Consider the following 27,743-nt stretch of genomic DNA (forward strand, 5'->3'; position numbering starts at 1 on the left):
TACATTTTAAAGTCCAAAAAATGTATCAATGTGTTTTTAAAAACTGATTTAGTGAACCTTAAGATTGATAACCTGGAAATGCAGATTTAAGAAAAACAGTATAAAGGTACTGTTTGACATTAGAGCATTTATTTCAGTTTTTTCAGTTAATACAAAATACTGAACAATGCCATGTCCCTCTCCCATCTGAGTCAAGTACTGAAACTCCCTTTTGGAAAATGAAGACAGCCTACTAACATTATGAGGAACCAAAAATACAAGGGGAAAAAAAGTCTACCTTACTACTACAATATGAATTTCTATACATTTATAAAATCAGTTATTTGCAATGATTTTCAATTCTTTATTCTTCACTTTTTAAGTACACTTACAAACAAACAAAATGATGAAATGCATACACACACACACACACTCACATACATATATCCTGTGTTTTTGGTGTCAAAATGTAGTTGCATATGTATGAACATGTATTTTTTTTTTAATTGTTTTCTTCGCTCATTTGTCTGTTTTACAGTCAATACAAGAGTACAGCAAGTATCCTGCACTATTTAAAACCATTTTTTTGTTTTGTTTTGCTTTTTTTTTTATTACAGTAAACTTGGTTACCGTTCACTTGATTAACAAAATGTCAAAATATTATTCCAGCATTGTGAAAAAAGGGGTAGTTTTATTATTTATTATTAAAGTAAACAGTTATAATGTGAGATTTTCTCAATGCTGCAACAATTTTATTTTTTTCCCCCCCATTTCTTAATTACGTCTTCATATTTTGTACAAGAAACCCGCTGCAAATGTAATATCGTATCCAGTCAGGTGGGACGTAAATACAAGTAAGTGCAGGTTCTTCATTTCTAAGGCAAATAAAGTTTTTTTTAGGCCCTGTAGCCACACTACAATTTTCACTGTCATATTTCCTACAAGGCCTTGATAAAGAAAAAAATAACCTAATTATAAACATGATAGTGTGAAAGGTCATCTTTTTTAAAGCACACTGCACAGCACAGCGGCCCTGTTGTAAAGTGATGGAAGAGCAGATAAGCAGTCATACATACGAACACGCTACAACCTTCACTTCATTACGTTAAGACACTAAATCAGAGATTAACAAAAGAAAACTTGCTAAAGTCTTGAAGGCCACCAGTTGACAGTTTCATGAAAATTACTTTTAATCATACCTGTCTATAAATGTATATATTAATCAGGTTTTACCCCCCGCCCCACCTTTTTTTAGAGTTATTACCAAAGCAGACAATGCTATGGGTGACAACAGAAAAAAGAACAAAAAAACAAAACCCGAATCACCTCAAATCAAACACTCATGATCTGAAAAGACTGAGCAAACTTGATTTGGAAGCACTGCTCGTTTCACATCCTCCCACCCATGCTCAGCGGGACAAAAGAAAAAAAACAAAAGCACCCATACAGCAAAGAAATTTTCATTCCAGTCCTCTCAGATATGTGACAGCAACGAGGGGGAAACCAAATATGGGACGAGGGAGAGAAAACCCTGCTCTCCCTGTGGATCAGACAGCAGTGACCATCCTGGAGATCTCTTAGAACAGAGAGCGACTGGAGGGGAGCAGCCGTCAGAGAAGGGGAACAGCAGGCCTTTGATGGTCAGTCTCTTCACGGCACTTTGCAGTCAATGCCGAGATCAAAAGATGTTGGGGCAGTTCTCCCAGCTCCCGCGCTCCTTAGCTTCCCAGTAGCCTCCCTTATAGATGTGAATCTCCTCACCTGTGATTGGGTCCTCGCAGCGCTCGAACCAAAGTGCCAGGTAGTTGTCGTGAGGTGCGCCTGAAAGAGAGGGAAGGAGGGGAGGGGAAAAAAAAAAAAAAAAAAAGAGACCCCCAGAAGGTTAATGAGCTTCTCACTAGAGCAACACAAAATCTACACATGAGGTGTTGACAGTTTAAGAGATTTAGAAAAAAACAAACAAAAAGAAAAAGGAATACTTGCTTTTCAAGGAGGGATCAGTAAGAGAGTCCTCATCGACAGCTTTTGGAAGACAAAAGGGGATCACAGAGAATTTTTTTACCCCTTGGTTCCATGATTTTCCCCATGCAGAGAAGAGAGGAGTAAAGAAAAAGTGAAGCACAAACAAGTTAGATTCTAACCTTCTTCTGATTGACTCGAGGTGCGTTGGCTTGCGGCCTCCCTCTCTCTTTCACGGCGGGCGCTGCGCTGCTTCTCCTCCAGCCTCTGCTTCTCGGCATTGGCCTCGTCCCAGCGACCTTCCTCCATTAAGCGCTGATCAGGCCGGCGTCGGCTGTCCGTGGGAGCCACTCCGTCTTCCAGCTCGTTCAGGGTCAAGGCCAAGGCAGTAAAGTAGTACATGGTTTCTGCTCCATCACTGAGGACGATGACGGAGAACAACAACGCTTTCAGTCACACAAAACTACACCCTGATACTGATGCCAACCATGTTTAGGTCTAATGTTTATTTCTGCTTCAGAAAGCTGTGTGTGTGCGCCTCTAAATCGCAACTGATGCAGCACGGCCCAGTTTTACTTTTTAAAACAGCACTTACGGTAAAGGGTTTCTTCTCCACAACTCTCTGGCTTTAAGGGTCTGATAGACTGTCTTCTGTTTGCCCTCAGTGCCGTTCTCGCCTCCTCGGCTGCTCTGCATCACCTTGGAGAACTCCATCTTCTCGTCCCATGTGCCCGACAGCACGTAGTGTGCCTTTCCATCTTTATCCATTACCACACCTGTAACCTGAAAACAGAAGAGAGGGCAGGTTACCACAGAGAGCCAACAGAAGAGTGGAGCATCATGATCCATCAAGCACAAGGACAAATTTTACGACAGCAGTTTGGTTAAAATCATAACACACCATAAGATGTTTTATTTTCTTGCTAAAGGTTTGTACTTTTTGTCAGAAGGAAGCAAAAAGCATTAAAAAAAATACAAAATAAGGCAACTGGAGACTGTAAAAGAGCTAACACAATCAAATAATGTAATAAAAAGGCAAAGAAAAGCTTGTATATTAAAATTTGTCTATTGTTTCAAACTTGATGCACCGAATGTGTGTGGGTTTTCTTTTGAGGCAAGTCAGAGAAAAAAAGACTAAATTTGTTCAAGTCTTCTCCATCTTTCTCACCTTTCTGGCTACATCTCTGGAGAAGTAGCTGTATGGAGCGAACTTTAAGTGGCAGCGGTCTCCGGTGGTGTGGTTTACTACGTCTATCTCACCAGACTGGAAGGGAAACACAGGGATACACAGTGAGGGGGGAGGGGGATCACGTGGGGATGATATCGACTAGATAAAAATTTTACTTCACACTCAAGTAAAAATGCTGCACTCTAAGTCTACTTTTTATCTGTAGAGTAAAAATAAGAACTGGAAACAAAGAAATAGGGATTTTTAATGCTACATGACGGCAACTGGCCATGACAAGTTCATTTATAGAGCAGATTTCATTACACGTGAACTCTGTGCTATTAACCAATAAAAAACAAATCAGACTTTACAAAGAAATAAAATACAAGGTAACACATACAAACACACAGAGTAAGATCCTGAGTCTACCGAATGAGTTATGCAGATCTCTGATGACTAACACGTGCACTAATGTACATGCAGGAGATCAGACAAGTGTACCGATGTGCTGAAGTAAACCTTTTCATAAGTTTTCTTTGTGTGTGTTGTTTTTGCTATCCACCCTGCAAATTAATGTCATTCTGGATCACTGAAGCGATAAAAGGCGTTAGTCACTCTATTCAAGGTCACTTCTTTGTTAATGTTACTAGCATGAGAACTTGTTATTGTCCCATAAAGGACATCATGTCAATCATGTCATGGCAAAGCTGGTTTTACAAGATTTTTTTTCTAAATATAATGAAGGACTTACCATCAGCCAGTTATTTAATCACTGGTCTAACTATAAAAACCAATGTTTATTTTTCTTTGTTACGAGTGTCATAACAAATCATCTTCTTGCTCTTCATCCCTGCCTCCTCTGCAGATCAGGCCCTGTGGCACTGCAACGATGTGCCCGAGCGTCTCACCTGATCGATCCAAAGCTTTCCGACAATGATGTTGTGCACCGTGGTGGTAACTTTCTTCCATGTGTAGTGATTATTGCTCTTCTCAAAGACTGCATGAATTGTGCCTGTGAAGAAGAAAAGAAAAATAAAACAACAAAAAAGCAAAGCAAAACCTTTGTTCATCAGTAATTACTGTTTCATGTTTCTACTAAATAAAGGTGTGGGCTGGTACACTCTTTAGTCACGTATAAATTCTGACGATAGTTGTGTGTACATCTTTTGTCATTGACACTATGAAAGAATGGTATGCTTTGTTTTCTAAACAAGCTTGCCTCTTACCCAAAGGCATAATGGAGAGGTATTTCCCCCTGAACTTGCTCGCAACTGTGATTTCTTGTCTCAAGGTCCAGCCACGATCAGAGATTGCATGATGTGCAGCAGCAGGTGGATGGTGACTCACCTGGAAAGAGAAAATGATTTTCTGATATAACAAAAGGTCATGTCCTATTCTTTGTAGGCCTGAGTCATCCCTAATAGATGTGACTCACATTTAGTCTCATAAATCTGACATGTGACATGAAGAATCATGGTATACAGCAGCAAGGCATCAAAACCCCCACTGTAAGTCTTAAATCCAATTACACTACTCATCACCAACACAATTTAAGCCTTTACATACATACACACACACACACACACACACACACACACACACACACACACACACACACACACACACACACACACACACACACACACACACACACACACACACACACACACACACACCAACCAACGACTTGAGATTGTTTTAGGTTGGTGTATTTTACGACAAAAGGGGCACAAATGTAACACTTTTTAATGAAAAAAAATTATATTAAAAAAATAATAATATAAATTTTCTGATGTGATTTGTTAGAATACGTCAATTCTGGTTCCCTGGTAGCATGTGCAATCTCAAGTGCACAGAAAAAGGAAGCAAAATTCTCTCCTAATGCCGAGTCAGTGGGATTTTTTTTTTCTTTTTTTAATTTCTCCTTCCTGCCATTCAATCTCTCTCTCTTGAGTTTCACTTCCTGGTTGAAAACCTTCCATTCTCTTGTTTCTTTTTTCCTCCCTCACCTGCTCACACAGGGAGCGGTAGCCGCTTTCTCTCTTGCGGTCCAGCTCATATGTTTCTCCCAGCAGAGGGTTGAAAGGCTTTCCCGTGCGGTAGACTGTGGTGGAGTAGGCAGACACCGCGAAGGCAGCCACATAGCACATCTGCTCCAAAGAGTTCTGACACTTTGCGGCCTTATCCAGCAACTCGTGGTACTCGAGGTCCTCAGACAACCGTTGCAGCATGGAGATGGGCTCATTGAAATTAACCTAGAAAGCAAAATGATTGAAATTTACTTTTATATTTGTGTTATGTATTAATTCCAGTGACGAATGTTATATATGGGTGAGATGTGGGGCTGAACCTGATTCAAAAAGCTAGACTGGGTAGAAGTGACCACAGGCTGATATACACAAGGCTGATCTGTTCAATTCAGTTCTATACTGTCCTGTGTGCATCGGCAGCAGGCCACTGCTTCCTTCTGGGGGAGCTTTCATAGCACAGAGGAAGCTAATAGCAAAGAGTCAGCAGTTTTTGAGCCATTTCACACTTGCTGCAGTTGTTTGTGACTTAACCACAAACTGTGGTCAGGTTTGTGTTCCCTCTTCACTTCTTGGAAAGTTTGTATTACGCTTTCAGTGCCCTAAAGAGTTGTTGTCAACATATCCATCTGTCTCCATTCTGCTACACTCAATGTGAGCGAGGCCCACCACACACACACAGTTAATGAAGTGAAATCAGCACAATGGTTAATGACCACAAAGCAAAGTACAGACTCTCACACTGAACTGATATTAAAAAAGTATAAAACACGCAGTGTCACTTTAGTAAATGTATATATGTGTAGATTGTTAGCTAGGTACTGGTATGGTTTGCAACAACCAAATAGAAAAGCTTTAACAGAAAACCTGTATTGCCAAGATTTATTACACATCATTTATAAATAAATTAACACAAATGTATTCATTTGAAATTTAATATTTACAGTTTCTGAAAATTTGCTATTTTAGCATTTGGCTAAAGCAAAACCCAAGCCTTTTTCTAAACCACAACCATAGATGGGTCAGCAGCAACCTGGCGGGTAGTTTTGCTAAGCTACAGGAAGTCAACATGTGTCAATGTCAAAGTATCTCTGTAATGTGGCAGAGACAAGAGTCTTTATTGTTATAAAGAGTGGGGGCAGGGCAACATGACGACAGTGATAAGTTGACAGAACAAAGCCAAATCAAGCGTGTGATCATTTATCTCAGCAGTGATCAGTCTAAAGAAATCCATTTGTCTGGACTCTTATAAAAAGCCGTGATGGTAGCTCATTTTAGACAACTCTGCTGACCCACATCTCACGAGTAACCTACAGTGTATTTCACAAATAAATAAAAGTTGATGTGGGCAGATTTGTCGATAAAGATCTTCAAAACTCTCCCAGAACGCTGCCAACCCCATACATGAACAAGGACAGGGATCAGTATCTAAGCTCCAATTTAGTCACACTGAACTGTCCCAAGCTGCCAGACTTTTTGGAGGCACTGCGGTGGCATTTAATGATGCGATTAGCTTTTCAGAGATTTTACATTTTTACTGTAAACACACACAAAGCATATTTCATATGTGTTTTTAGCTTGGGGTAGGAGGGGCATTAAAAGGCACACAAAACAACAAGCTTTCAGTAACTCTGACTGGACATTCAGTAAGAACATGAAATCCTTACAGGCATCGGGATCTTGGACAGCTCTTTGCCGATGCAGTTTTTCATGATGCTCCAAAGGTTGAGGGAGTAGTTTGGTTTGTCTGGGATGCGTGTCCGCCTCTTCTTTAAGGGTACCAGCTCCTGGGAGGGGGACTCCTGGTTCATCGCAAGAGGCTCCTCGTTAAGCTAAGAAGCAGAAACGTTTATCAATATAACACGCTAGAGGTCGGTGCTAAAATGTTTTGGATTTTTACCATAGCAACAAAATCATGTATAATGAATGCACGCAACACCCGTCCTACTGCAGCTTTTCACTCAGACTGTGTTATTTTAAACAATGGGATTCAGCATTATAAGATTTCAATGATTCAGACAGAATGAGGCCTACCGACTGATCATCTGCACACAATTCACTGTTGAGGCCGCTGATACTACTGCTTGATCTTCTGTAAGAGATCACAAAAAGCAAACACATTCTGTCAGTGACGTAAAGGTTATTGGATAATCAGGTATTTTGACATAAGAGGAAAGAGAGGTTTAAAAAAATAAATAATACACACACACACATCAATCTGTCACTACACAATGTGAATGACTTAAGAAAACTACATACTGGAATGTGATACAAGGAAGTGGTATAAATATATAAAAACAAAGACAACCCACACACAAAGTCTTGGGTAAATCCCCCACATAACTCCATGAGACATGAGAGGTTATTCTGTACAGGCAGCTAAAGGGAAAGATACCAACTTGTGAAACTGGGGGTCCGCAGGTACAGTGATAAACTCGGGGGCTTCTTCCATGGCATCAAAGAACTCATTGTCGTCATCCTCATCGCTGGCCTCACCTTTTCCTGGCCCAGCAGCACCTTAACACAAACAAACATTTAAGTTTTCTGTATACAGAAACTGAAAGATGATTCTCCAAGTATCACAAAACCAATGATAACAACATGTAACACAGAGCATATAACATGTCTTTAAAAAAAAAAAAAAAAAGGAAGTAAAGTTGCAATTCCTCACATCTGATTACATGGAATCACTTAATTACTGCTACTGTTACTTAATGAATCTGAAACTGATAATGTTCTTTTAGTTTCACAGCTTGATTCTATTTTTCTTGCTAAGTGCTTCATCACAAGGCCTGTCGTATGTCAGCCACAGAAAATCTTGGTCACCCAGGAGTAAGCATTTCCCTGGCTCCCCTGATAAAAAGCCAATGAAATTTTTCACCGGCTCTTGGATTACTACTGAGAAATATCTCTGTGGGAAATGAGGTTAATGAGTTTTGTTCAGAAATAATCTCAACAAACTTTAATTTGATAACTCTGGATATGTATTATTCTAATAGCAGGAAGTCGAATGCAAACAGCTGGTAGCCCCACATCTTTGATTTTGAAAGAGTTGGACATCACATGTACCTGATAAGAGTCATTATAGTTTAGTATTTTCCAGTTAGCTCTATTTTCATTTCATTTTGACTTTTGGTTTTTAATTCAGTTTAGTTTCATTTTGTTCCCAGAGTGGATTTTCATATTTCAGTTTAGGTTTGTTGTTTGAAAAATTAGTTAGTTTTAGTTTAGTTTTTATTATTTCAGGGTTAGTTTACTCTTTTTACTTATTATTGTGTGGAGGTTGGAAGTAAGATTTATAAAATCAGTGCTGGTATTACAATAAAAACTGGAAAGCAGTGACTTACACTCTTGTAGAATCTCAATAGACATGTGCATCAATCCTTCATTGTAATCTTGTCAGGGTCACAACTTACCTTTATTGTCTGGACTAGCATTAGCCTGTGCAGCCCCTCTGAATGCTCGCTCGAGGTGATTGTGCTGTTTGGCCAGTTGCTCTAAAGTCTCCTCCAGCCTCACTCTCTGGTCCCGCTCAGCCTGCAGGGCCTTTTGCCATCGCTTGCTGTGAGTTTGTGCCAACGTCAAGAAGTCTCGGCACGACTGAGGAGCATAACATTGAAACACTTTTTGCAAACTCTTCTCTGGGGTATATACATTATATATTAAAAACGCAGAGGTCAACATACTAAAGAAGAATGTCAGACTTACATTGATCATGGCGTTAGAGGTGATGCGGAACAGAGTGGCTCTTTCTGTGACCTGGCGAATCTTATCCCCAGCCTCTCCAGTCAGACGTAAACCATCCAGTTCAGCTAATGACCTGAAAAAAATATGAACTTTGGATGTTTGGACAATATGTAGTCAATTTACACATCAATGATTATATAACAGGGCTCTTCTGCAAATGGTACAAAACATCTGAATATGGCACTGATTTACCAAACCTACAGAATTATAAGTTCAAATTTAGAGCTGCCCCCCCCAAATAGTAGAGTAGTAGAGACACGAGGCATGTGTGAGACTGTTGCCTGAGGATTAAAGCAAAGAGCAAGGCAAAATGGGTTCAAGTCTAACCTCTGTAGGGCAGAGCCATGCTTTGAGATCAGATCGTTGCAGGTGCTCAGATCCTCCACTTTGTTGCTCAGGGTTCTAAGAGCAGACTGGACTTCTGAATTTTGTGATCCACCACCTTGTGTGATGCGTGGTGACGATGAAGGGAAGTCGTCACCCGAGTCATCTGTTAGGAAATCAAACAAAAGGAAAGGAAAAAAATCAGATTAAAAAAAGAAGTTCTCATACTTACTGCCATGGATTATTTACAATAAATAAACTTGCTAGCCACTTTCTTAGGTACACTGTTGAACTGCTTGTTAATGCAAATATCTAATCAGCCAATCACACGGCAGCAACTGAGTGCATTTAGGATTGGTCAACGTGACCTGCCTAAAGTTCAAACTGTGCATCAGAAAGGGGAAGAAGGGCAATTTAAGTGACTCTGAAAGTGTCAAGCTGCATCAAGCTGACAGGAAAGCAACAGTAACTGAAATAACTACTCTTTACAGCCAAGGTGTGCAGAAGAGCTTTTCTGAAAGAACAACAGGTCCAACATCACATACAGATGGACTCCAGCAGCACAAGATCAGGCCGAGTGCAACTTCTGTCAGCTAAGAGCAGGAAACTGAGGCTCCAATTCACACTGGCTAATCAAAGATTGGGACAAACATTGACCTGATGAGACTTGATTTTCTGCTGCAACATTCAATAGTTCAGGCTGATGCTGGTGTTTTTACTAAGGGTCCCAGAGTGGACCAAGTGAGCATCATTCAAACACCAGAGTCTACCTGAGTACTGCTGCCGACTATGTCCAACTCTTTATGACCACAGCGCACCCATCTTCTGATTAGTACACTGCCTGGCAGGATAACTCAGCATGTCACAAAGCTCAAAACAGCTCAAACATTTTGATTGAACATGACAATGAGTTTGCTGTGCTCAAATGAACTCCAATCACCGGATCTCAAGCCAATAGAGCACCTTTAGAATGCGGTTAAACATCATGGAACATGCAGCCAACAAATCTGCAGCAACTATGTGATGCTATAATGTAAATACGGACTAAATTCTCTGAGGAACGTTTCCAGCACCTTGTTGAATCTGTGCCATGAAGAAATAAAACATATCCAAATAAAAAAGGGGGTCCAACCCAGTAGACACAAGGTGTACCTAACAAAGTGGCCATGCGTGTAAATATGTACAGAAGCACTAAATAATTCCCCTTTGTCTGTTTTACCTGACTCCGCCTGCATGCGGACAGCCTTGGCTTTGGCCAGCTCCAGGGCAGTGATCCATCGCTGACGTTCCACCTCACAGCTGGCCTTCAGGTGATATGTCTGTGTCCCTCCATTGGAGATGACAAAGTTGCAGGCATCATCCACAGTGATAGTAGCTGTAGCCAAGTTGATGGTGCCCCGACACGTGTGACCCATCTCTGCCTGGGTCCTAATAATCAGAAGAGCCTCATTTGACTTTGGGAATAAAAAGTAACTAAAAAGAAAAGAGAAATATCCTTAAACTATACCAGTGTTCAACGGAAAGGTGTACCTGTAGTATGACAGCAGCCCATTGCTCAGCACAAACCACCTCCGCTGATAACCCTTGATGTAATTTGTCCACTTGAACACCCATCCTTTGTATGTGTCTCCAGGAGGGGTGGGAGTGGGGGTCTTGGCTTCTGACATCACACCCCCTAAACTTAAGCTACAGACTGGAGGGACCTTGAGGGGAAGATGGAAAGTTTTATCATTTACATAACAAGACTGGCTGATTGGGTGATTTGGTGAATGAATTAGGAGCCAGTTCCTTGAATTCTCAGGTGTGGCCATTGTCGACGTTCCCCAGGCGAGGCTTCAATTTAACTGACATTGCCTTCGCAGTGTTGGTGCACTGGGTTTAGAACAACCTGGCTGAGGACTAAGTTTGCAAAAACAGCGTCTTGCTTTAAATCACATGCTTTCATCCTGTTTTTTTAGGCCCTGATGTGAAGCCTTCTGGTTAACATGTTTGCATTTCATTCATCTTCTGATTACCATTTCTTTTCCAGCTCTCAATGTCATTTGTCAACCTCTGCTTTCAAAGGTGCAATATAAATACAGTCTTAGTATTGTGACTTGTTTCAAAAATGGACAGAACACTTTTTTTTTAAATAAAAGTTGCAAAAATTTACTTCACTGAGTGTCTACAAAGTAAATTTTAACTGTTATTCTATAACCTTAATATATGAAACACCTGGATACCCCCTGGATTTTAAACCACTGGTCCAAATTTAATGTTAGCTTGAACTGTGTGAAGTCAAATTCACATTTTCTGACATTCTTAAACACAAACAATTTCACCAGGAAACTTCTTTGAATTGACTTCAGCCCTACTTCCACGCTGAAGTCCTTTAATATTGATCATTAATGAATGTCAACACTGATCTTTGAGTGTGGAATGACAGGTCAAAGGTCGGCCGAGAAATCAATACATACCGACTACTCCTGACACGTTTTACCAAAAATAATTATTATTTTCGCCTGATGAAGGTATTAATAAAGATGGAACTGACTTGTGAAAAAAACATTTTAGTGTTATTTTGTCTTCTTACTGATAAATAGTCTAAATATTAAGAGTTAACAGATTTGAGTCTAATTCAGTCCAATTCTCTTTTAGGGAAGAATGACAGTAGTTTAATAATTAAAGGGACAAACAGAAAAATAACAACAACAGGTTTTAACAACAGTAACTGGATAAATCTCAACATACCGACGAACTTGACAACAGAGGTTAGCCTACATTAGCCCCAGTTAAGATAAATGACAGTCTCAGTAACAACAATTCATCGCTGATAGGAGCTTAAAGTGAATAAACTCAATCTGACACGATTGTTCCAAGTTATTTAGCTAGTGTCTGCATATTTGAAAAGCACTGCAAAGAAGAGCGACTGCTAAACACTGGCTTCATCCCTAGCTAGCTTTCAAACTCGCCGATGGCTAAATGTTTACCTTGACGTGTCCAAAATGAAAGATCAGGCAACCAGCAGCCGGGTGAAGTCACTGCTAACTCTGATACCCATACGACACTGTGGCTAGCTGAGGAGGCTAACAGACCAACACAAGGCAGCTAATGGGGCAAACAAACAGACCGAAGACGTCGACGGCAACAATAGTGCGACTATAAAACGAAGTGACAGCAACACGTTTTATTGCTGCCCCTCAATATTTGCGTGTATAAGGTTCATTCTACAGCTGCGTACACACACAAATATCTAAAGCTAGCTAGCTACATCTAACTAGCCTAACGTTAGCTCGCTGGTTACACCCGGTGCAACACTGCTGGGTCTCCGTGTAGAAACACGCAGCTGTGGCTAGCTACGTTTAGCATTAAGTATCTTGACACATTTAATTCATTTATACAGCAACAATCGCTACACTGTTTGCAGTTTAAGTAACTACGGTTAATACTTTATTCTACCAACAATGACTTTACATGTTAGTGGAAGGCACCTGGGAGGAAAAAAGCTAGACATTTTCCGTGAGGCAATTAAACAGTGCGGTGTTTTTAATAATCACAATTCTTTTCTAATAAAAAAAACGATTGACAATCGTGACATGGAGTAGTATATTATACAGGTAACTAGAGCCATGCCCGAAGTTTTCCAGAAGGGGAAAGAAAATGCGACTCCGGTGGGACTCGAACCCACAACCTTTGAATGTCTACGTCTATGCCTAGAAGTCCAATGCGCTATCCATTGCGCCACGGAGCCACCTGTTGCACAAATCGAACACTTTGCTATCTGTAGTGTGAGTGGGTCGAACTCAGGCGCGATATTGCTACATGTTTTAGATTGTGGTTTCCGGGGTTGTGAGTATTGTAGTATAGCCTACATTGTGTATGAATGATATGAAACAAAGCCATTACTTCACTAAGTTCAGAATTTTAAACATCCTTTCAGACAATACCAAGCAATAAACGTTCGTTTTAACCCCATCGTTTTAGAGAGGGCTTTCTTTTTTTATGTTTTATTATGTTTTTAGATATTTTATGCCTTCTCTGAATGTCGTGTTTGAACCTGGTGATCAAACACGACACCATGGGATTGGTAAAAAGAAAATTATCTCTGTGCGTCAATGTGCTTTATCAAACACTGGATGGCGCTAAAGTCCCATGCTACAGTACCCTTAATAATCGTAACCCTCAAAAAACCACAACAGTCGCACAATTTCTGGTTACAATGAGAAGCCACTGGATTTTAACTAAATGTACTTTAACACATAAAAATAAAAATCTTAGTGTCAATTCCCATACTCTCTATACTTTCTCTATACTACTCTCTACACTACAAATACACACATCCTGTATAAGAAGGGCCAGAGTCGACTCCACCTGCTGAGGAGACTGAGGTCCTTCGGAGTCTGCAGGACTGTTAAGGACACTCTATGACACTGTGGTAGCATCTGCCCTTTTCTATGCAGTGGCCTGCTGGGGGAGTGGATGAACGGACAGGGACAGGAGCGGGATTGACAAACTGGTGCGGAGGTCTAGCTCCGTGCTGGGATGTCCTCTGGTGTCTGTGGAGGTGGTTGGCGAGAGGAGGATGTTAGTAAAGCTGACATCCATCATGAGCAACCCACATCACCCACTCCATGAGTCTGTGAGTGTGCTGAGCAGCTCCTTTAGTCAGAGACTGAAACACCCTCGCTGCAGGAAGGAGCGCTTTCGCAGCTCATTCATCCCAACAGCAGTTAGACTCTATAACTCCTCAATCACAATGTCATAAGTCACTGGACATTGTGGACATCCACGGTCACCACTTCATGCATAATGGACCTTCTATGTGTATGGACGTATGCAGGTATATATGTATGTATATGTATAAGCTATATAGTTTATGTCTTGCATATTTCCACAACCATATCCATAATCACATACTGTGTATGCTACTGTTGTATATAGTGTATTATCTTACTTATTTTTTATTTCTTTGTATTTTATTTGTATTTTTTGTATTTTCCTTCCGATATCTGTACCTGAGCTGAGGTAACGCAAAAGTTTCCCCGTTGTGGGATCAATAAAGTCTTATCTTATCTTATCTTATCTTATCTTACTTTATTTGCAAATAATGACAAGGTCTGTTAAATGCAATCTGCAGTCCTACTAAAATACAGCTTGTTTTAATGCAGTCATTTTATCAGCTTTTGTGAGCATTGTGGCTCACTTCAAATGCTCTTCAAGCTGTGAGGTAATGCTTCTGAAATGTATCTGTCCAAAAACTGATGTCTCTGTCCCTTCATGGTTCTCCAAGCGATTTATTTTGGTTTTTAGACACCATCACACCACAGAGCCAGAGTGAGAAATGAGATTTTGTTCAATTCAACTTTATTTATATAGTCCCAAATCACAACAAGAGTCGCTTCAAGGTGCTTTACATTGTAAGGTAAAGACCCTATGATAATACAGAGAAAACCCCAAGAGTCAAATGAGCCCTTATGAGCAAACACTTCCTGACAGGGAGAAGGAAAGACTCCCTTCTAACAGGAAGAAACTTCTGGAAGAACCAGGCTCAGACAGGGGCCGCTCTCTGCCTGACTGGTTGGGGGTCAAAGGAGGGAGAACGGACAAGGACACGCTATGAAGCCAGTGATTAATTGGTGCATAAACACATAGTGAGTGAAAAAAGGTTAGTGAAGAAGAAACAGTGCATGATGGGAAGCCCCAGCAGCCTACACCTATTGCAGTGTAAGTAAGGGAGGATTCATCGCGGAGCTCGAGGTAGTGGTCTACAAATGTTAAAACAGGATGACTCAACTAAAATGTTGGACACAAATTACAGTATGGCTGATGAAGTGGAACAGATGTTTACAGAACAGGAAGATGGTGAGGATTCTGTGGTGTTAAAGGAAGGGATGTCAAGTCTCACAGATGAGAGTGTGCCCCATTTGGATTGTTCTGTGGACCAAGAACATGGGGAGGAGGATGTAGCCAACTTGGCTCAAGGGCCTCGAAGGTCGATAAGAAGACTGCTGGACAGCATTCAAACCACAACCCACTATAAATAAATAAAATTTCAAGTGTGTCTCTTTTCAGCTCATCGTCGGGTCGCCGATGCCCTTTGAAGCAGAGGGTTGTAACAAGTGTCATCTGGCAGTTTGCTGCCTTCTGCCTTGTGATTTGCACAGGAACTTTGAAAAGGTAGTGGCTGTCTGAGGTGAGGTCAGCGCTCTTCTGTGGGAAGTTCCAGAGATGATTAACTCACTCTGATGTGAGTGGGTATGTCGTTCGGTAAGAGATTCTTGCTGTTTTGTTTGGATTATTTATTATTGTATGTAATGCGTGTTGTTGGACTTTTTAGTGTGACCACAAGTTTTAATGGCGGAATCAATCAAGCTCTATATCGACTGCATGCAGGAAAATCGATCAATATTGTCAATATTGTAGGTATATTGGGTGGGGTTTTTTTTAGATCTGTGATTTTGAATGGTTTAATAAAACTGATGTTTTTATTGTGTAACATTTTAATCGATAATGTTGTTTGTGTTTTGCAGCTGTTGTTGTGATGCCTCTGCTGTCCTTTTTTTGTTCTTTTGGTTGATTTTTAAGTTTGTTTTGGTTAGTCTGTCCAGTCGTAAGGGCTGTTATGAATCACTGAGAGTGAGTCTTGTAAGGACAGACTAACTTCTCTCTTTTTTTGTTTTTTTCATTTATTTGTTTGTGCCACTTCCCTTTACAAACCCAGGTTGCAGGTCATGCATAGCGCTGATCCCCAGCTGTGCAGAGACCCAAATTGTTTGCAGTGCGTGCCCATAGGTAAATGATTGCAGTATCTCTAAACTGGGTTTGCAATGTAGTGCTATTTGCTTGCACCTTTGGTTTGATAGGTCTCATGTGCAGCTGGGATATTAGTAGAATGTGTTAAAAGTCCTGTCTGGGAATGAATGGGAAAATGTGTATTTAATTGATGGAATAAATAAATCATGAATTTATTTCTTTGACATTTTATTCAACACCTTAGTGCTCTTTACATTTGTTTTAATTGACTTAAGACATTATACTTTAATTATACGCTAATAATCTTTTAAATATAGGACTTTGCCTTTCTGAATAATGTTCAGCTAAAAATACAATAAAATAACAATAATAAGCCAAGAATAAGTGGAATACAATAAGTGTATTCCAGTATGTATAGTATATATGTGTATAATTTGCAATTGCAGTGTAAAGGGGTGGTTAGGATACTCTATAATACAGCTGACCCCTTTGTAATAGTGTGTAATCACAAGACAAAGAAACATTGACTGATAAACCTTATTCCTAATATTAAGAAGCTTACATTAAATGAATAAATAAATAAATTGACATTTCCTTTAAAACTTCAAATTCTTACTCTCTGCTTTTACTGTACATACGCCCTTACACTTTAAATTTAGAAGAATGACAAATATTTGGAAATTACGCCATATTGTATTACAATTGCAATGTATTATAAGGTGCTACCACAAGATGAGACAGCTCTGAGTAGTGAGCACAAAGACTATTAAAAAAAATAACCCTCTGCGTATAACGATTTTTATAAGACCGGATGTCAGCAAAATGTTTAAAATTGTTAATCGTCATCATTATCATTTCAAATCATCTTCATCTAAATCTCAGTTCAGATATCAGTTTGGGAACACGCATAAATCCTCCGAGAAACAGTCGATTGGGTTTTAATGACGCCCCAAAACTGATAAATTACTCCACATTTAAAGCCCTAATTAAAAATTAAGTGCTTAAATGCTAATGGCTTCAATTGAGGTTTGCTGATAGTTTGAGCTAACAGCGTAATAGCGGTCTGTTTTCCGTTTTTAGGTTTAATACGCTAGTCTCTTGGTGTTTTATGTATGCTCTTAAGGTGCACATAAACAGTACATATCCGGTCTGGCCGACGGGAATGTGGACGTAGACGGAGGATATCTCTCTTTACTCCTGCGTGTCTTTGACACATCCTGCCATGAGCGGAAGTGTCTGGGATTCTGCTCGAGCCGTCGCTCCAAAACAGTCGTTTGTAAAGAGAGACGAGGACGAGCCGTGTCCGCATCTCTCCCACCACGATCACCGGCAGCCGGGCTCCTTTTAGCGTGGCTTTATGAGCGCGGGACATGCTCTGTCAGGTTAGACCTGTGCCACAGCAGACATGCGCAATTACTAGCAAACTAACAAGAAGACAGCTGAGAATTGGATTAAAAAAAAAAAAAAAAATCGGATTTCCCCCCTCTAATGAACACGTTTTTGTTATAGGTCTGCGCAATCTACGTGAACGCCTGTCTGGACACAGGAGAGGATTAAGTTACTGCTGCTGGCGGCGGATTATTTCATTGGCCTCCTCTTGTCACGCCCGAGTCTTTGGTGATCCTTCTTCCAATTAAGAGAGGTCTCTCAAAAACCGCAGGTATGTGCGCTGTTGGACTGGAAAATAATAACGCGAGATGTGTCACTGTGGGATTACCTAAAACGGGTTCTTTGTTGCTCATGCCTGCATTTGTTCTTTTGCAAAAAAGAACAAAACAACAACAAATTGCTGTCTCCTCGGCTCCTATTGTGAGCAGACAATGGGAACACAGAGAAATGGTGTAAGGATGCTGCATATTTAATAAATGGGTATATAAAAATTAACATTATCGTGCAGTAAGATCGCGCTGTTTAATAACACAGGTCTAAAAGCAGACTGGACTCAAGCAAACAGGATTTGGGGCGGTTTTATCCTCACGCAGGAGCCCTCTGTAGGCTTCATACCTGCTGATATGCAGTTTGCTTTGACCATTGGTAGATGGCATATAGAGTTACTGCATCCTCTCACAGCAGCTATGACTGCCCAACCCCCTTCTCCTCTCTGCACGGCATGTTTTGGTTTCAGGCGGATCATGCCCTTTTGTCCATTGAAGCCTGACTGTACTTTTCAGGGCAGGCCCCCAGTATGAAAGAATTTGCCCGCTGCCCTGACAGCCACGTTTTTGTTTGGTTGTTTTTTTTTCACTGACCATATGAAGATGGTGAGGATTTACTATATCAGCTGTACAGCAACAATGACATTAGTGCAGAGTTTGGGGATTCAAAAGACTAAATCTATAGTTTTAATAAAGCATGCATACTTAGTCTGTTTTTATTTCCATGTAATGCCAAATATTTTCCCCATCCCAAGTTGGAAAATGTAACTAGGTGTTTCTTGGTAACACATAAAAACCAAAAGAATCTGTTTTCTTATGCGACCATCATCTTGAAAAACCAGGATCTTTATTTTTAACTTTTAACGCTTTATTGTCATTGCACAGTCATAAGTTTTATAATAACACAAAATTGTAGTACTCGGTGCTAGAAGAGAGCCAAGCAAATCACAGTAAATAAATACCATGTATGCAGAATAAAATATATACGATATGTGCAGAAAATTGAATATGCAATATGCAGATAACAGCATTATATTTTTGAAAGTATACGGTGAGGTATTATAATTGTCTATATAATTGTCTTAAATATGGCAAATGCTTATTATTTTCACTGGAGCCTGAGTTATATATTGCTGAGAGCTAATATCACATATTTGCTGATATATCAGTATCAACATTTATATCAGGAGATAAATGAAAATTTAAGAAGTAAAGAAGAGACACCCTTCAACCGTGCTATGAGTGTTGATGTTGCCTAGTCTGTCCACCAGTGGGCACTCTACAGCTTAACTAGAAGCCAAAACACAAAAATGGTAAAGTACTTACTGACAATATACAAAAGAATATTTTTAAACTATCGTAATCTTATCAAGGACCGATAATAATATCGGTATGTGTATCGTTCTTAAAAATCCTATAAAAGTCAAGGTCTATTTTCCATCATAAAATATACTGAAAAATGGAGATCTGAGTAGACAAAGAAGACATGTATGGTTGCTTGTTTGAATTAACCTGCATTTTAAATAAGATATAGTCCATTTTAAAAGGTTATAATATTTCATTTTAGCCATATTTAACTGGGAAAAATATCATTTTTTTCACAGTCCAAATAATTAAACCAGAATTTCTTTTTCAAGTTTATTAGCTGTTTGGTTTATAATTATCCTGCTTATTTGATTATTGTTTGCTGACAGAAGCTTAGCTTTTTACTTTTCAGCTGATGAGTTAATCATTTACAGCATCTGTCCATTTAAGGTTGCTGAATTATAACTGTTTCCTCTGTGTAATCTTAATCCCCTCAGGTATGTCTTTCCGGCGAGGTGTCGTCAGGCAGAGCAAATTCCGCCATGTTTTCGCCCAGGCGTGGAAAGCCGAGCACTGCATCGATGATGTCAGAGTGTCCCGAGTGACGTGGGACAGTCCACTCTGTGCAGTCAACCCCAAATTCATTGCCGTTATCATCGAAGCGGGTGGAGGAGGGGCCTTCCTTGTGGTTCCAATCAGCAAGGTTTAATCTCCTACATTACAGAGTATTAGATAAACAGTAGATCGATGTTTCTTCCACTTTCCTACTAAAAGCATTATGTCACCAACTTTTTAACGGCCTGCTGCATGCCTGACTAATGTATGTGCAGCACTTTCTCCACTTCCGAGACCATTAGCAGGACTGGATAATGCGTTAATGGTTGAAACTTTCTGTTTTTCTCTACAGAGTGGAAGAATCGACCAGTTCTGTCCCACAGTCTGTGGCCATGCAGCACCAGTGCTGGACATCCAGTGGTGTCCTCATGATGACAATGTCATTGCAAGTGCCTCAGAAGATTGCACGGTGAAGGTGAAATTTTCAAATCTTGTAGAACTTCTGTGCTGGTGGTTTGTGGTCAAGTTATCTGTAATCTGACGTCTGTAGGCATCAAACCCGCCGCAGCCTTAACCCACTGACCTAAAGCTGTGTTGGTCCTTCTTCTGCTGCTAATGAAAACACATCCGACTTCAGGGTGCAGACCTTGAGTGTGCTTCAAGCTACTGTAATAATTAACATGGATGTTACTACAATAACTTTTGTATTTAACACTTTCTTTAGCATATTGTATTACTTAATTTTACTTATAATTGTAAAAGTATGTCAGTAGAATTCAGCTGAGCGGTCTTTGGACCCCTGGGTCCGTCCGTAATGCCAGTGCTGGTGTGAATACAAAACATATGAAGGTTTCCTGTAGTGTGTGGTATGGGGACAGAGGTCATGTCATTTCTGAGGTTAGGGTTAGGTTGGAGCCTGGATCAACACTTTAGGCGCCATCCAAGAAATTCCAGAGCTTTTTTTTTTTAAACAGTGATTGTTCAGCTGAAGGAGACGACTGCCAGGGGTGTGTGCTTGGTTTGCAGCAGTGTTTAGGTGTAGGTAATATTGTTTCTCTGATCACAGCTGTGTAAACTTACGTCGAGGTCTCTGTAAAACAAGTTGGCATTCCTCAGCTGTTAGATACGGCTGGGCTAGGAGGGGGTTAAAAGAATGTCACTGACTCCAGATAAATGATTGACGAGCACCCATAGTCTTTTCTGAAGGCACACCTTACCATTTTTTAACAGGAAGTAAATCACTCTTAATACTACCGAAAAGCTATACTGGGATGTAGATACTGTTTTTAAAAAATACATATATATATTAACTAATAAAAATTTGCAATGTTGAAAGAGAACCTAAATGCATATTTAGTTGGTTTATACAAAGGTGTATAAACCGGCAATAAAATAACCAATCTAAATCTTATATATAGAAAATGCAGGATTACGGAAATGAATACCACAGAGTGTGCATAAATTGCTGTTGCTGTCTAGCAGTGTGAAGCAGTGTGACAGTTCAACTGTTTGGGAGGGAGATGGTGAGGGGAAGGAAGGCTCTGATAGTAGTAAGGCTAAGAATATGTCAGGAAAACTGTAAAAATTATACGACACACATACATATGTCTGCTTTATGTTGAAGGTGTGGCAGATCCCAGATGGTGGGCTCACAAGTCCAGTGACTGATGCCACTGTGACCCTTGAGGGACACAGTAAACGAGTGGGACTCCTGGCTTGGCACCCAACTGCCTTCAATATCCTCCTAACTGCAGGTAGGACCATTGTAGTGCGCCCATTGTTCTCCTATAACCAAATTTGGTTCACATTTGTGGAAAATAACAGTGATAACTGGCTATGACTGGTGTTTTTTTAAGTGTGTTGTGTAGAGAACATGGTCTAAACATTAAACTGTGCCACTGTGGAAGCAGGCTGGTGTAGTTTGTATGTTGCTTTACATATATTTCCATAAAAAAGTGATCTAAAACAAAGGGCTTGTGTTGGCACACTGGAAAAGTATTGTGTTTGAGTTTTATATGGTGAATTAAGGTAACCTTTGCCTTGTAATAAACATCCAGGGATCATTTCACCTTTTAACAAACCCCAAATATGGTGACAGTGAAACTTGAGGCGTAGCTTCCCCGTGCTAAACATTCCTCGTTATCCAGATAAAAGTGACATACACCCGTCCATTTGTAAACAGTGAGAGTTGAGGAGCAGCTCCTGTCTTACTGTGTTGGTGTTCAGTGACAGCAAGTTCAAATACTGCTGCATAATACAAGTACGGAGTAGGATTTCCCTCCTCAGCAATTCACAGCATGTGATTAACCTGAAAAATAATTACACTTTGCTGAAAAGCTGCCAGAGCTGGTTTCCATTGGAAATGCAGCCTACGCAAAGGAGGCACTACTAGACGCACAAGCACGTAAAGTAATGTTTGGCCTGCGGGATCCTCATGGCAGTGTAAGAATGTGAGCTACCCACTTATGTTAATGCATACTGAGAAGAGTGCATATTGTTCACGCTGCATTATTTCACCACCAGCTTTTTTAAGCAGCTCTGCAGGCGTCGTTGCTCTTCAGTATAAGTTGGAGTTAGCGACGAGCAAGGCAACACAACAGTTATGGTACTAAATTTCCATAATAGAGTGAGATTAGAATTGTATTTAATGATATAACACCTTCAGGTCACTCACATTAACTGCTGGTATCGCGATATAGCATCAAATACAGTGTATCATGTTATCTGTGTACAGTTATCATAACTATTTGATTCTTGATCGTGTCAGTGAAGTGGCTCTGTTAATTGTTCACTTTATCATATTCCCTTTGGGATCCACTGCAAGGACTCATCAATTAAATAACATTGATAGGGGGAATGTGTTTAAGTGCAACTGCTTGTTTAAATAAACATCAATATTTACTACCAGGCTATCATTAATTGTACTGTAAAGGGGAATTGATAAAAACAGAATCTTGAGGTACTGACATCATGTCACAGATCGACTCCCAGCTAACAGCTCCGCTGCTCTCACTCCATTTCAATTAAAATATTGACCTGAAGTGCAAGGAATCGACTCGTCTTTCCACTCTAGCTACATCTTCTTTAAACTAACGACACAAATAAATGAATCTTTTATGTGAAAGATCAACAACAATGACTTGTTCAAAATTAGGCAGGAAATGATGTGATTGTTTGTGACATTGCTGCTGATAGAGAAAAGTAACTTCACCAGTAAGACGGATGAAACCATTTATAGGCCACACTCCGTGTACGACACACGTAATTAGAAGTTGAGACTTGATACAGAACATATCACTGAGAAGGCAGAAAAGCCCAGTTTGGAATCACAGAGCGAGCCGTGATACAACACGCTGAAAACGGCACAGATGGTGTTTCGATAAAGCGACTTTAAACTGTCGGGAATTCCTTTAAAGACGCAAAACGGATTGTATAGCTTGTTCACTGCTTTGTGTTATTGTGTGTGTATTGTCATTATTATTCAGTTTTAACGTGTCAGATCAGTTAATACTTTGGCTTCTTTGCTTCTCTCACTGCAAGTTCACTTTACCAATATTTACTTTGACAAAGTTAATGACATACTGAGGTAGTGTGTGTAGGTAGGGGCTGACACAGAGACAGACACTCATTCACACCGTTGTTCAATTTAGAATCACCCTAACCTACTTTTATTATATTGATATTTGATGTCATTATACATTCATAACACACCTGCACCGATAACCTGTCACCTTTACAAGACAAACAAGAAAAGCAAATAATTTTATATGAACATCTGCAACATCTGCTTATCCTCACATCCCTGCCCTGTACACTCTCCCAAATTCAGGCTTCACGTCCTCTTCCTTGGATGTTGTCTTTCCCTCTCTGTAGGCTGTGATAATGTGATCTGCGTGTGGAACGTGGGCACGGGGGAGCTAGTGTACCAGCTTGATGACGCCCACCCAGACTTGATCTACAGTGTCAGCTGGAACAAGGACGGCAGTGCGATATGTACCGTCTGCAAGGACAAAGCCCTGCGCGTCATCGATCCGCGAAGAGGCGCCGTCCTCAAGGTTATTTCACATTCATGCTGTCCGTGCAGATGTGAGCAAGGCGTGGAGCGCCGCTCAGCTCTCATTTCTGGTATAGTGCATCAGTGATGGCTCTTGATCAGCTTGTGACTGCTTTCCTAGGTCAGAGAGAAAGTCCATGATGGTACCAGGCCCATGAGAGCCGTGTTCCTCTCTGATGGAAAGATCTTGACCACAGGCTTCAGCCGTATGAGCGAGAGGCAGCTGGCTTTGTGGGATACTGTAAGTTTCTTGTTAAACGTGTGGTTTTAACGCAGGTGAACTGAATTTTACACATGGAAAAGGTTTGAGACACAAAAACATGTGTGATTGTTAAAGTAGGCATTCTAGTGATGTGAAAATGCTTTTATCTTACAGAAAGACCTCTCAGAGCCAATGGTTATACAGGAAATGGATACGAGTAATGGAGTTCTTCTGCCCTTTTATGACCCCGACACGAACATGGTCTACCTGTGTGGGAAGGTGAAGCCTTGGCGTCGTGTGGCAAATAGAAATTTAGCTTGTTGTATGCAGCGTCAATCATCGTGATTGTTTTGTGTTTTTGGTTTTTAATCTCATGGCTTTCAGGGGGACTGCACCATTCGATACTTTGAAGTGACTGATGAATCACCGTACGTTCACTTCCTCAGCTTATACAGCAGCAAAGAGCCTCAGAGGGGTGCAGGCTTTCTGAGTAAAAGAGGTGTGGATGTCAATAAGTGTGAAATTGCCAGGTAAGAATAGTATGCATACCCGTGACTAGTAAAAACTACAATACCCAGCTGCCTCAGGAACTAACCAGTCTCCTAAAAGTGGGAAAGAATAATGCAGAATAACATCAGACGGGACTTTCTACTTGCTTTTTCGGCAGGTTTTATAAGCTTCATGAGAGGAAGGTGGAACCCATTTCTATGACTGTACCACGAAAGGTAAGGCACACACACACTTTTAAAGTGGACTTTATGAACTGCCTTTTTAAATAGCTAATAAAGATCCTGTTTCCATATTTCCTCTCCAGTCAGATCTGTTCCAGGGAGACCTTTACCCAGACACAGCCGGCCTGGAGCCAGCCCTCCTGGCTGATGAATGGATCGCGGGGCAGGACGCGCCGCCGCTGCTGGTCTCCCTGAGTGGTGGCTACACAGCTCCTCCATCCAAACACAGAGACACTCTCAGAAGCAAGCCCAAGCTCGTCTCTCAGGACTCTGGGACCGGGGCCGTCCCACCTTCAGCAGGGAACGTAGCAGCTCCCACATCCACACCTACCTCTGCCACCAAGGAGACAGAAGAAGAGACGCCACAGCCGAGAGCGGCCACGAGGGAGATGGATGGAAACGGCGAGAGGCCAAAGAGAGAGGTCGGTCAGCAGCAAGTGAGATGCTGATTTAAGATTTTTTTGAAGCTATTTTTGACTTGTTTTTTTTCTCTCTCTCTTCTTTCAGGATGACGTGTTGAGCGAGCTGTTAGCAGAAATGAAAGCTCTGCGGGCCGTCGTGCTGGCTCAGAACCAGAGAATTGAGTTGCTGGAGAGGCAGCTAGCACGGATTGAAGATGGGGATGTATGAGCAAGCGGAAGATTCACTACATTCAGATGGCTTTTTTTTCCCTTAAATCCATAGACCATAGCCTTACTAGAGTCAACAGTACCTTAAGCAGTGTGGGCTAAAGAATGTAGTGTAGAGCAGCAACTAATTGTGAATAAATAGGAGCTTACAGTTATTGTTTCCAAGACCACAATATGTGGGTGACAACTGGGTGAGGGATATCGTTGCCGCTGTGTGACGGTGCATATAATGCAGTTTTGATCTTTGCTTTAATTTCGAAGCACCCCGAAGGTGTTGCATCGGCACAGTTGCCTCAATTTGACGCACAAAGTTGTGTTGAAAAGGATTATATTGGAGCTAATGAAGGCTGACAGTCTATAGCAAAGCTATTAAGTACCTCCAGTACATTTTTCTCTCTCTGACGCACTAACAAACGTAACCATTAGGGCTATTTAATCAGGTAGATTAAGCTGCTAAACTGTGATGTCATATCAAACCCCCAGTTGTTAACTCACTGCGTGACTCGTGCTTTGTTTTACTACTTCATAATAGAACACCACGTGTAAAGTTAACTGTCCTCGGCAGCGAGAGCTGTGTGAATGATGGCCAATGAGAGCGTAGCTGAATATTTATGTGCATTCGTAGCTGTGTGTAGTGTTTGCAGTCAGTGAGAAGGTGACACTTGTGATTTTGTACCTCATGTTGTCAGGTGAGAACAGCGTAAAGATAACACTATGTTACACTGTAACCTGTCATAAACACAACACAGAATTACTTTCCTTTTTTTTTTTCCTTTTTTAAACACGCAGAAATGCCGCAGTGTCACACGCCCACTCGAGAACCAATCAGGATCTGAGCAGCAAATGTCACATTTTGTAGTTGTTGCTTCCAATGATATGAAAGACCTGCAGAGTGGGCATGGGACGGGAACCTTTTTTTTTCTTCTTTTAAATATACAACCTTACACTACAGTGACCGTGCAGCTAAGTCTGACTAAACCGTTCCAAATCTATTCCGGATTGCAGATCAGATTTGGCAGCAGCAAGAAAAAGGTTCAAGTGTGGAGACTTTTCTACGTTTTTGCGATGGTATTTGTGTTGATGAAAAAGCACTTTTAGATTTGTTTTTGTGTAGTTTTGTGTTTTTTGCTATTACATTTGACATTTACATTTAGAGGCATTAATCTGTTATTAATCTGCTCTTCTTACAAATGTAGAATAACATTGGTACATTCCACATCAAGACTACCCCTTTATTACTTTATTTCTTTATGCACTGATGTAACATTGACTGTAAAAAAAAAAAAAAGTAGCAGTTTTAATGAGACTACATTGTGTAAGTTCAATAAACATTAATTCTTACTTTATGTGAATTGGCCTTTTTTATATGAAGTAGTCAGATCAAGGTGTGTATGTGTGATCACCTGAGATATACTGGGAATTTCCCACAAAACTAACAGAGAGTGGTCTGAAAATGAAAAAATACTGAGTGAGCAGCAGTTCTGTGGGTGAAAATGTCAGAGGAGAATAGCCAGACTTCTTTGAGCTGTAGGCAACAGTAGCTCAAATTACCACTCGTTGCAACCAAAGCATGCAGGAGAGCGCCTCTGAATGCACAGCACATTGAACTTCGAAGCAGGTGGGTTATAGTAGCAGAAGACCACACTGAGTGACACTTCCTGTCAGCTAAGAACAGGAAACTGAGGCTTACAGCTTACACAGACCAAAGTTGGACAGAAGACTGGAAAAATGTTGCCAGATATTATAAGTCTCGATTTCTACTGCAGCATTCAGATGCTAGTGTTTTAGCATAAACAGCGTGACAGCTCCCTTGTTTCAACAGTTCTGTGTGGGATATTTTCTTGCCACACTTTGGGTTCCTTAGCACCAACCAGGCATCGTTACAGTGCACCCATCTTCTGCCTAGTACACTATCCCTGGTGGGATAACGCACTATTTCACAAAGCTCAAATGACCTCAGACTGGTTTCTTGAACATGACAGTGAGTTCAATATACTCAGATGGCTTCCACAGTCTTTAAATCGCAATTCAACAGAACACCTTTGAGATGTGGCATGAGGTGGCATGTGCCACCCGAAAATGATCCCTTGCCACCCTAAGTGCCACCCTAGTTTTGCATATGACAGTGTTGTTTATTAAAATAAGACTTTGAGCCTAGCTACAGTTAACCCTGAATATACATTCTAAAACTGAATATATTATATAGCGTTATTGCGAATGGTTCAGCCCATAGCACAGACCGGCTTTTTTTCTTGTTGTCAGTAGCAAGTGATGCCTATGATTGTGCCAGAGCACATTTTAAATCAACACCATGGGCATTTCAGATTTTACACACAAGAAACAGTGTGAAACTTAAGTTGGACTTGTGTTTGTAAATGAGCCGCCCCATGGTGTGTATACTTAATCCATTTGAATCATTGTAACCATATGTAACACCTGCATATGTGTGTGGTTTTTTAAAGGCTTTGATTTTGCCACCCTAAGAAAGTTTCTCTAGATCCGCCCCTGACACAAGGTGAACATCAAGGAGCGAAATCTGTGAGAAATGTTTCCAGCACCTTGATGAATATGTGCCATGAAGAATTAAAGCAGTTCTCGATGCAAAAGGGGGTCCAACCCAGTACTAGCAAGGTGTACCTAATAAATGGCAAAGAGACTATGGTATTTAGGTTCGGT

General features: G+C 40.7%; 2 protein-coding genes and 1 non-coding gene across 5 annotated transcripts; 1 reads left to right on the forward strand and 2 right to left on the reverse strand.

Annotated features, from left to right (window-relative positions):
* Nucleotides 1-107: 107 nt before the first annotated feature.
* LOC100690425 (oxysterol-binding protein 1) lies at nucleotides 108-12,530 on the reverse strand. 3 transcript variants are annotated; one of them, XM_005464441.4, is made up of 17 exons: nucleotides 12,174-12,530; nucleotides 10,735-10,907; nucleotides 10,424-10,632; nucleotides 9,208-9,370; nucleotides 8,842-8,953; nucleotides 8,550-8,733; nucleotides 7,533-7,650; nucleotides 7,168-7,225; nucleotides 6,801-6,965; nucleotides 5,116-5,361; nucleotides 4,333-4,453; nucleotides 4,015-4,118; nucleotides 3,107-3,202; nucleotides 2,534-2,721; nucleotides 2,121-2,356; nucleotides 1,963-2,001; nucleotides 108-1,800 (listed from the first exon to the last, which is right to left on the reverse strand). In XM_005464441.4, exons 2-17 carry the CDS (start codon nucleotides 10,869-10,871, stop codon nucleotides 1,658-1,660), a joined length of 2,319 nt encoding a protein of 772 aa, XP_005464498.1. In that variant the 5' UTR covers nucleotides 10,872-10,907; nucleotides 12,174-12,530; the 3' UTR covers nucleotides 108-1,657. The 3 variants fall into 3 exon arrangements, with proteins under 3 accessions (XP_005464498.1, XP_019211408.1, XP_003459186.1); XM_019355863.2 differs by lacking the exon at nucleotides 12,174-12,530 and adding an exon at nucleotides 11,935-12,140; XM_003459138.5 differs by lacking the exon at nucleotides 1,963-2,001.
* A 316-nt stretch (nucleotides 12,531-12,846) lies between these two features.
* Nucleotides 12,847-12,934, reverse strand: trnar-ucu (transfer RNA arginine (anticodon UCU)). The gene is given in 2 exon segments: nucleotides 12,847-12,882; nucleotides 12,898-12,934. It is a non-coding gene; the product is annotated as a tRNA-Arg (tRNA).
* Nucleotides 12,935-17,149: 4,215 nt separating this feature from the next.
* On the forward strand, nucleotides 17,150-26,411 carry coro1b (coronin, actin binding protein, 1B). The gene is made up of 12 exons (XM_003459139.5): nucleotides 17,150-17,318; nucleotides 17,446-17,596; nucleotides 19,394-19,599; nucleotides 19,804-19,926; nucleotides 21,076-21,205; nucleotides 23,325-23,506; nucleotides 23,627-23,746; nucleotides 23,882-23,986; nucleotides 24,092-24,237; nucleotides 24,375-24,432; nucleotides 24,522-24,860; nucleotides 24,946-26,411. The coding sequence occupies exons 3-12, from the start codon at nucleotides 19,396-19,398 to the stop codon at nucleotides 25,066-25,068; spliced, it is 1,530 nt and encodes a 509-aa protein (XP_003459187.1). The 5' UTR covers nucleotides 17,150-17,318; nucleotides 17,446-17,596; nucleotides 19,394-19,395; the 3' UTR covers nucleotides 25,069-26,411.
* Nucleotides 26,412-27,743: the final 1,332 nt, after the last annotated feature.

Source organism: Oreochromis niloticus, linkage group LG3, assembly GCF_001858045.2.
Source record: "Oreochromis niloticus isolate F11D_XX linkage group LG3, O_niloticus_UMD_NMBU, whole genome shotgun sequence".
NCBI classification, from domain to species: Eukaryota; Metazoa; Chordata; class Actinopteri; order Cichliformes; family Cichlidae; genus Oreochromis; species Oreochromis niloticus.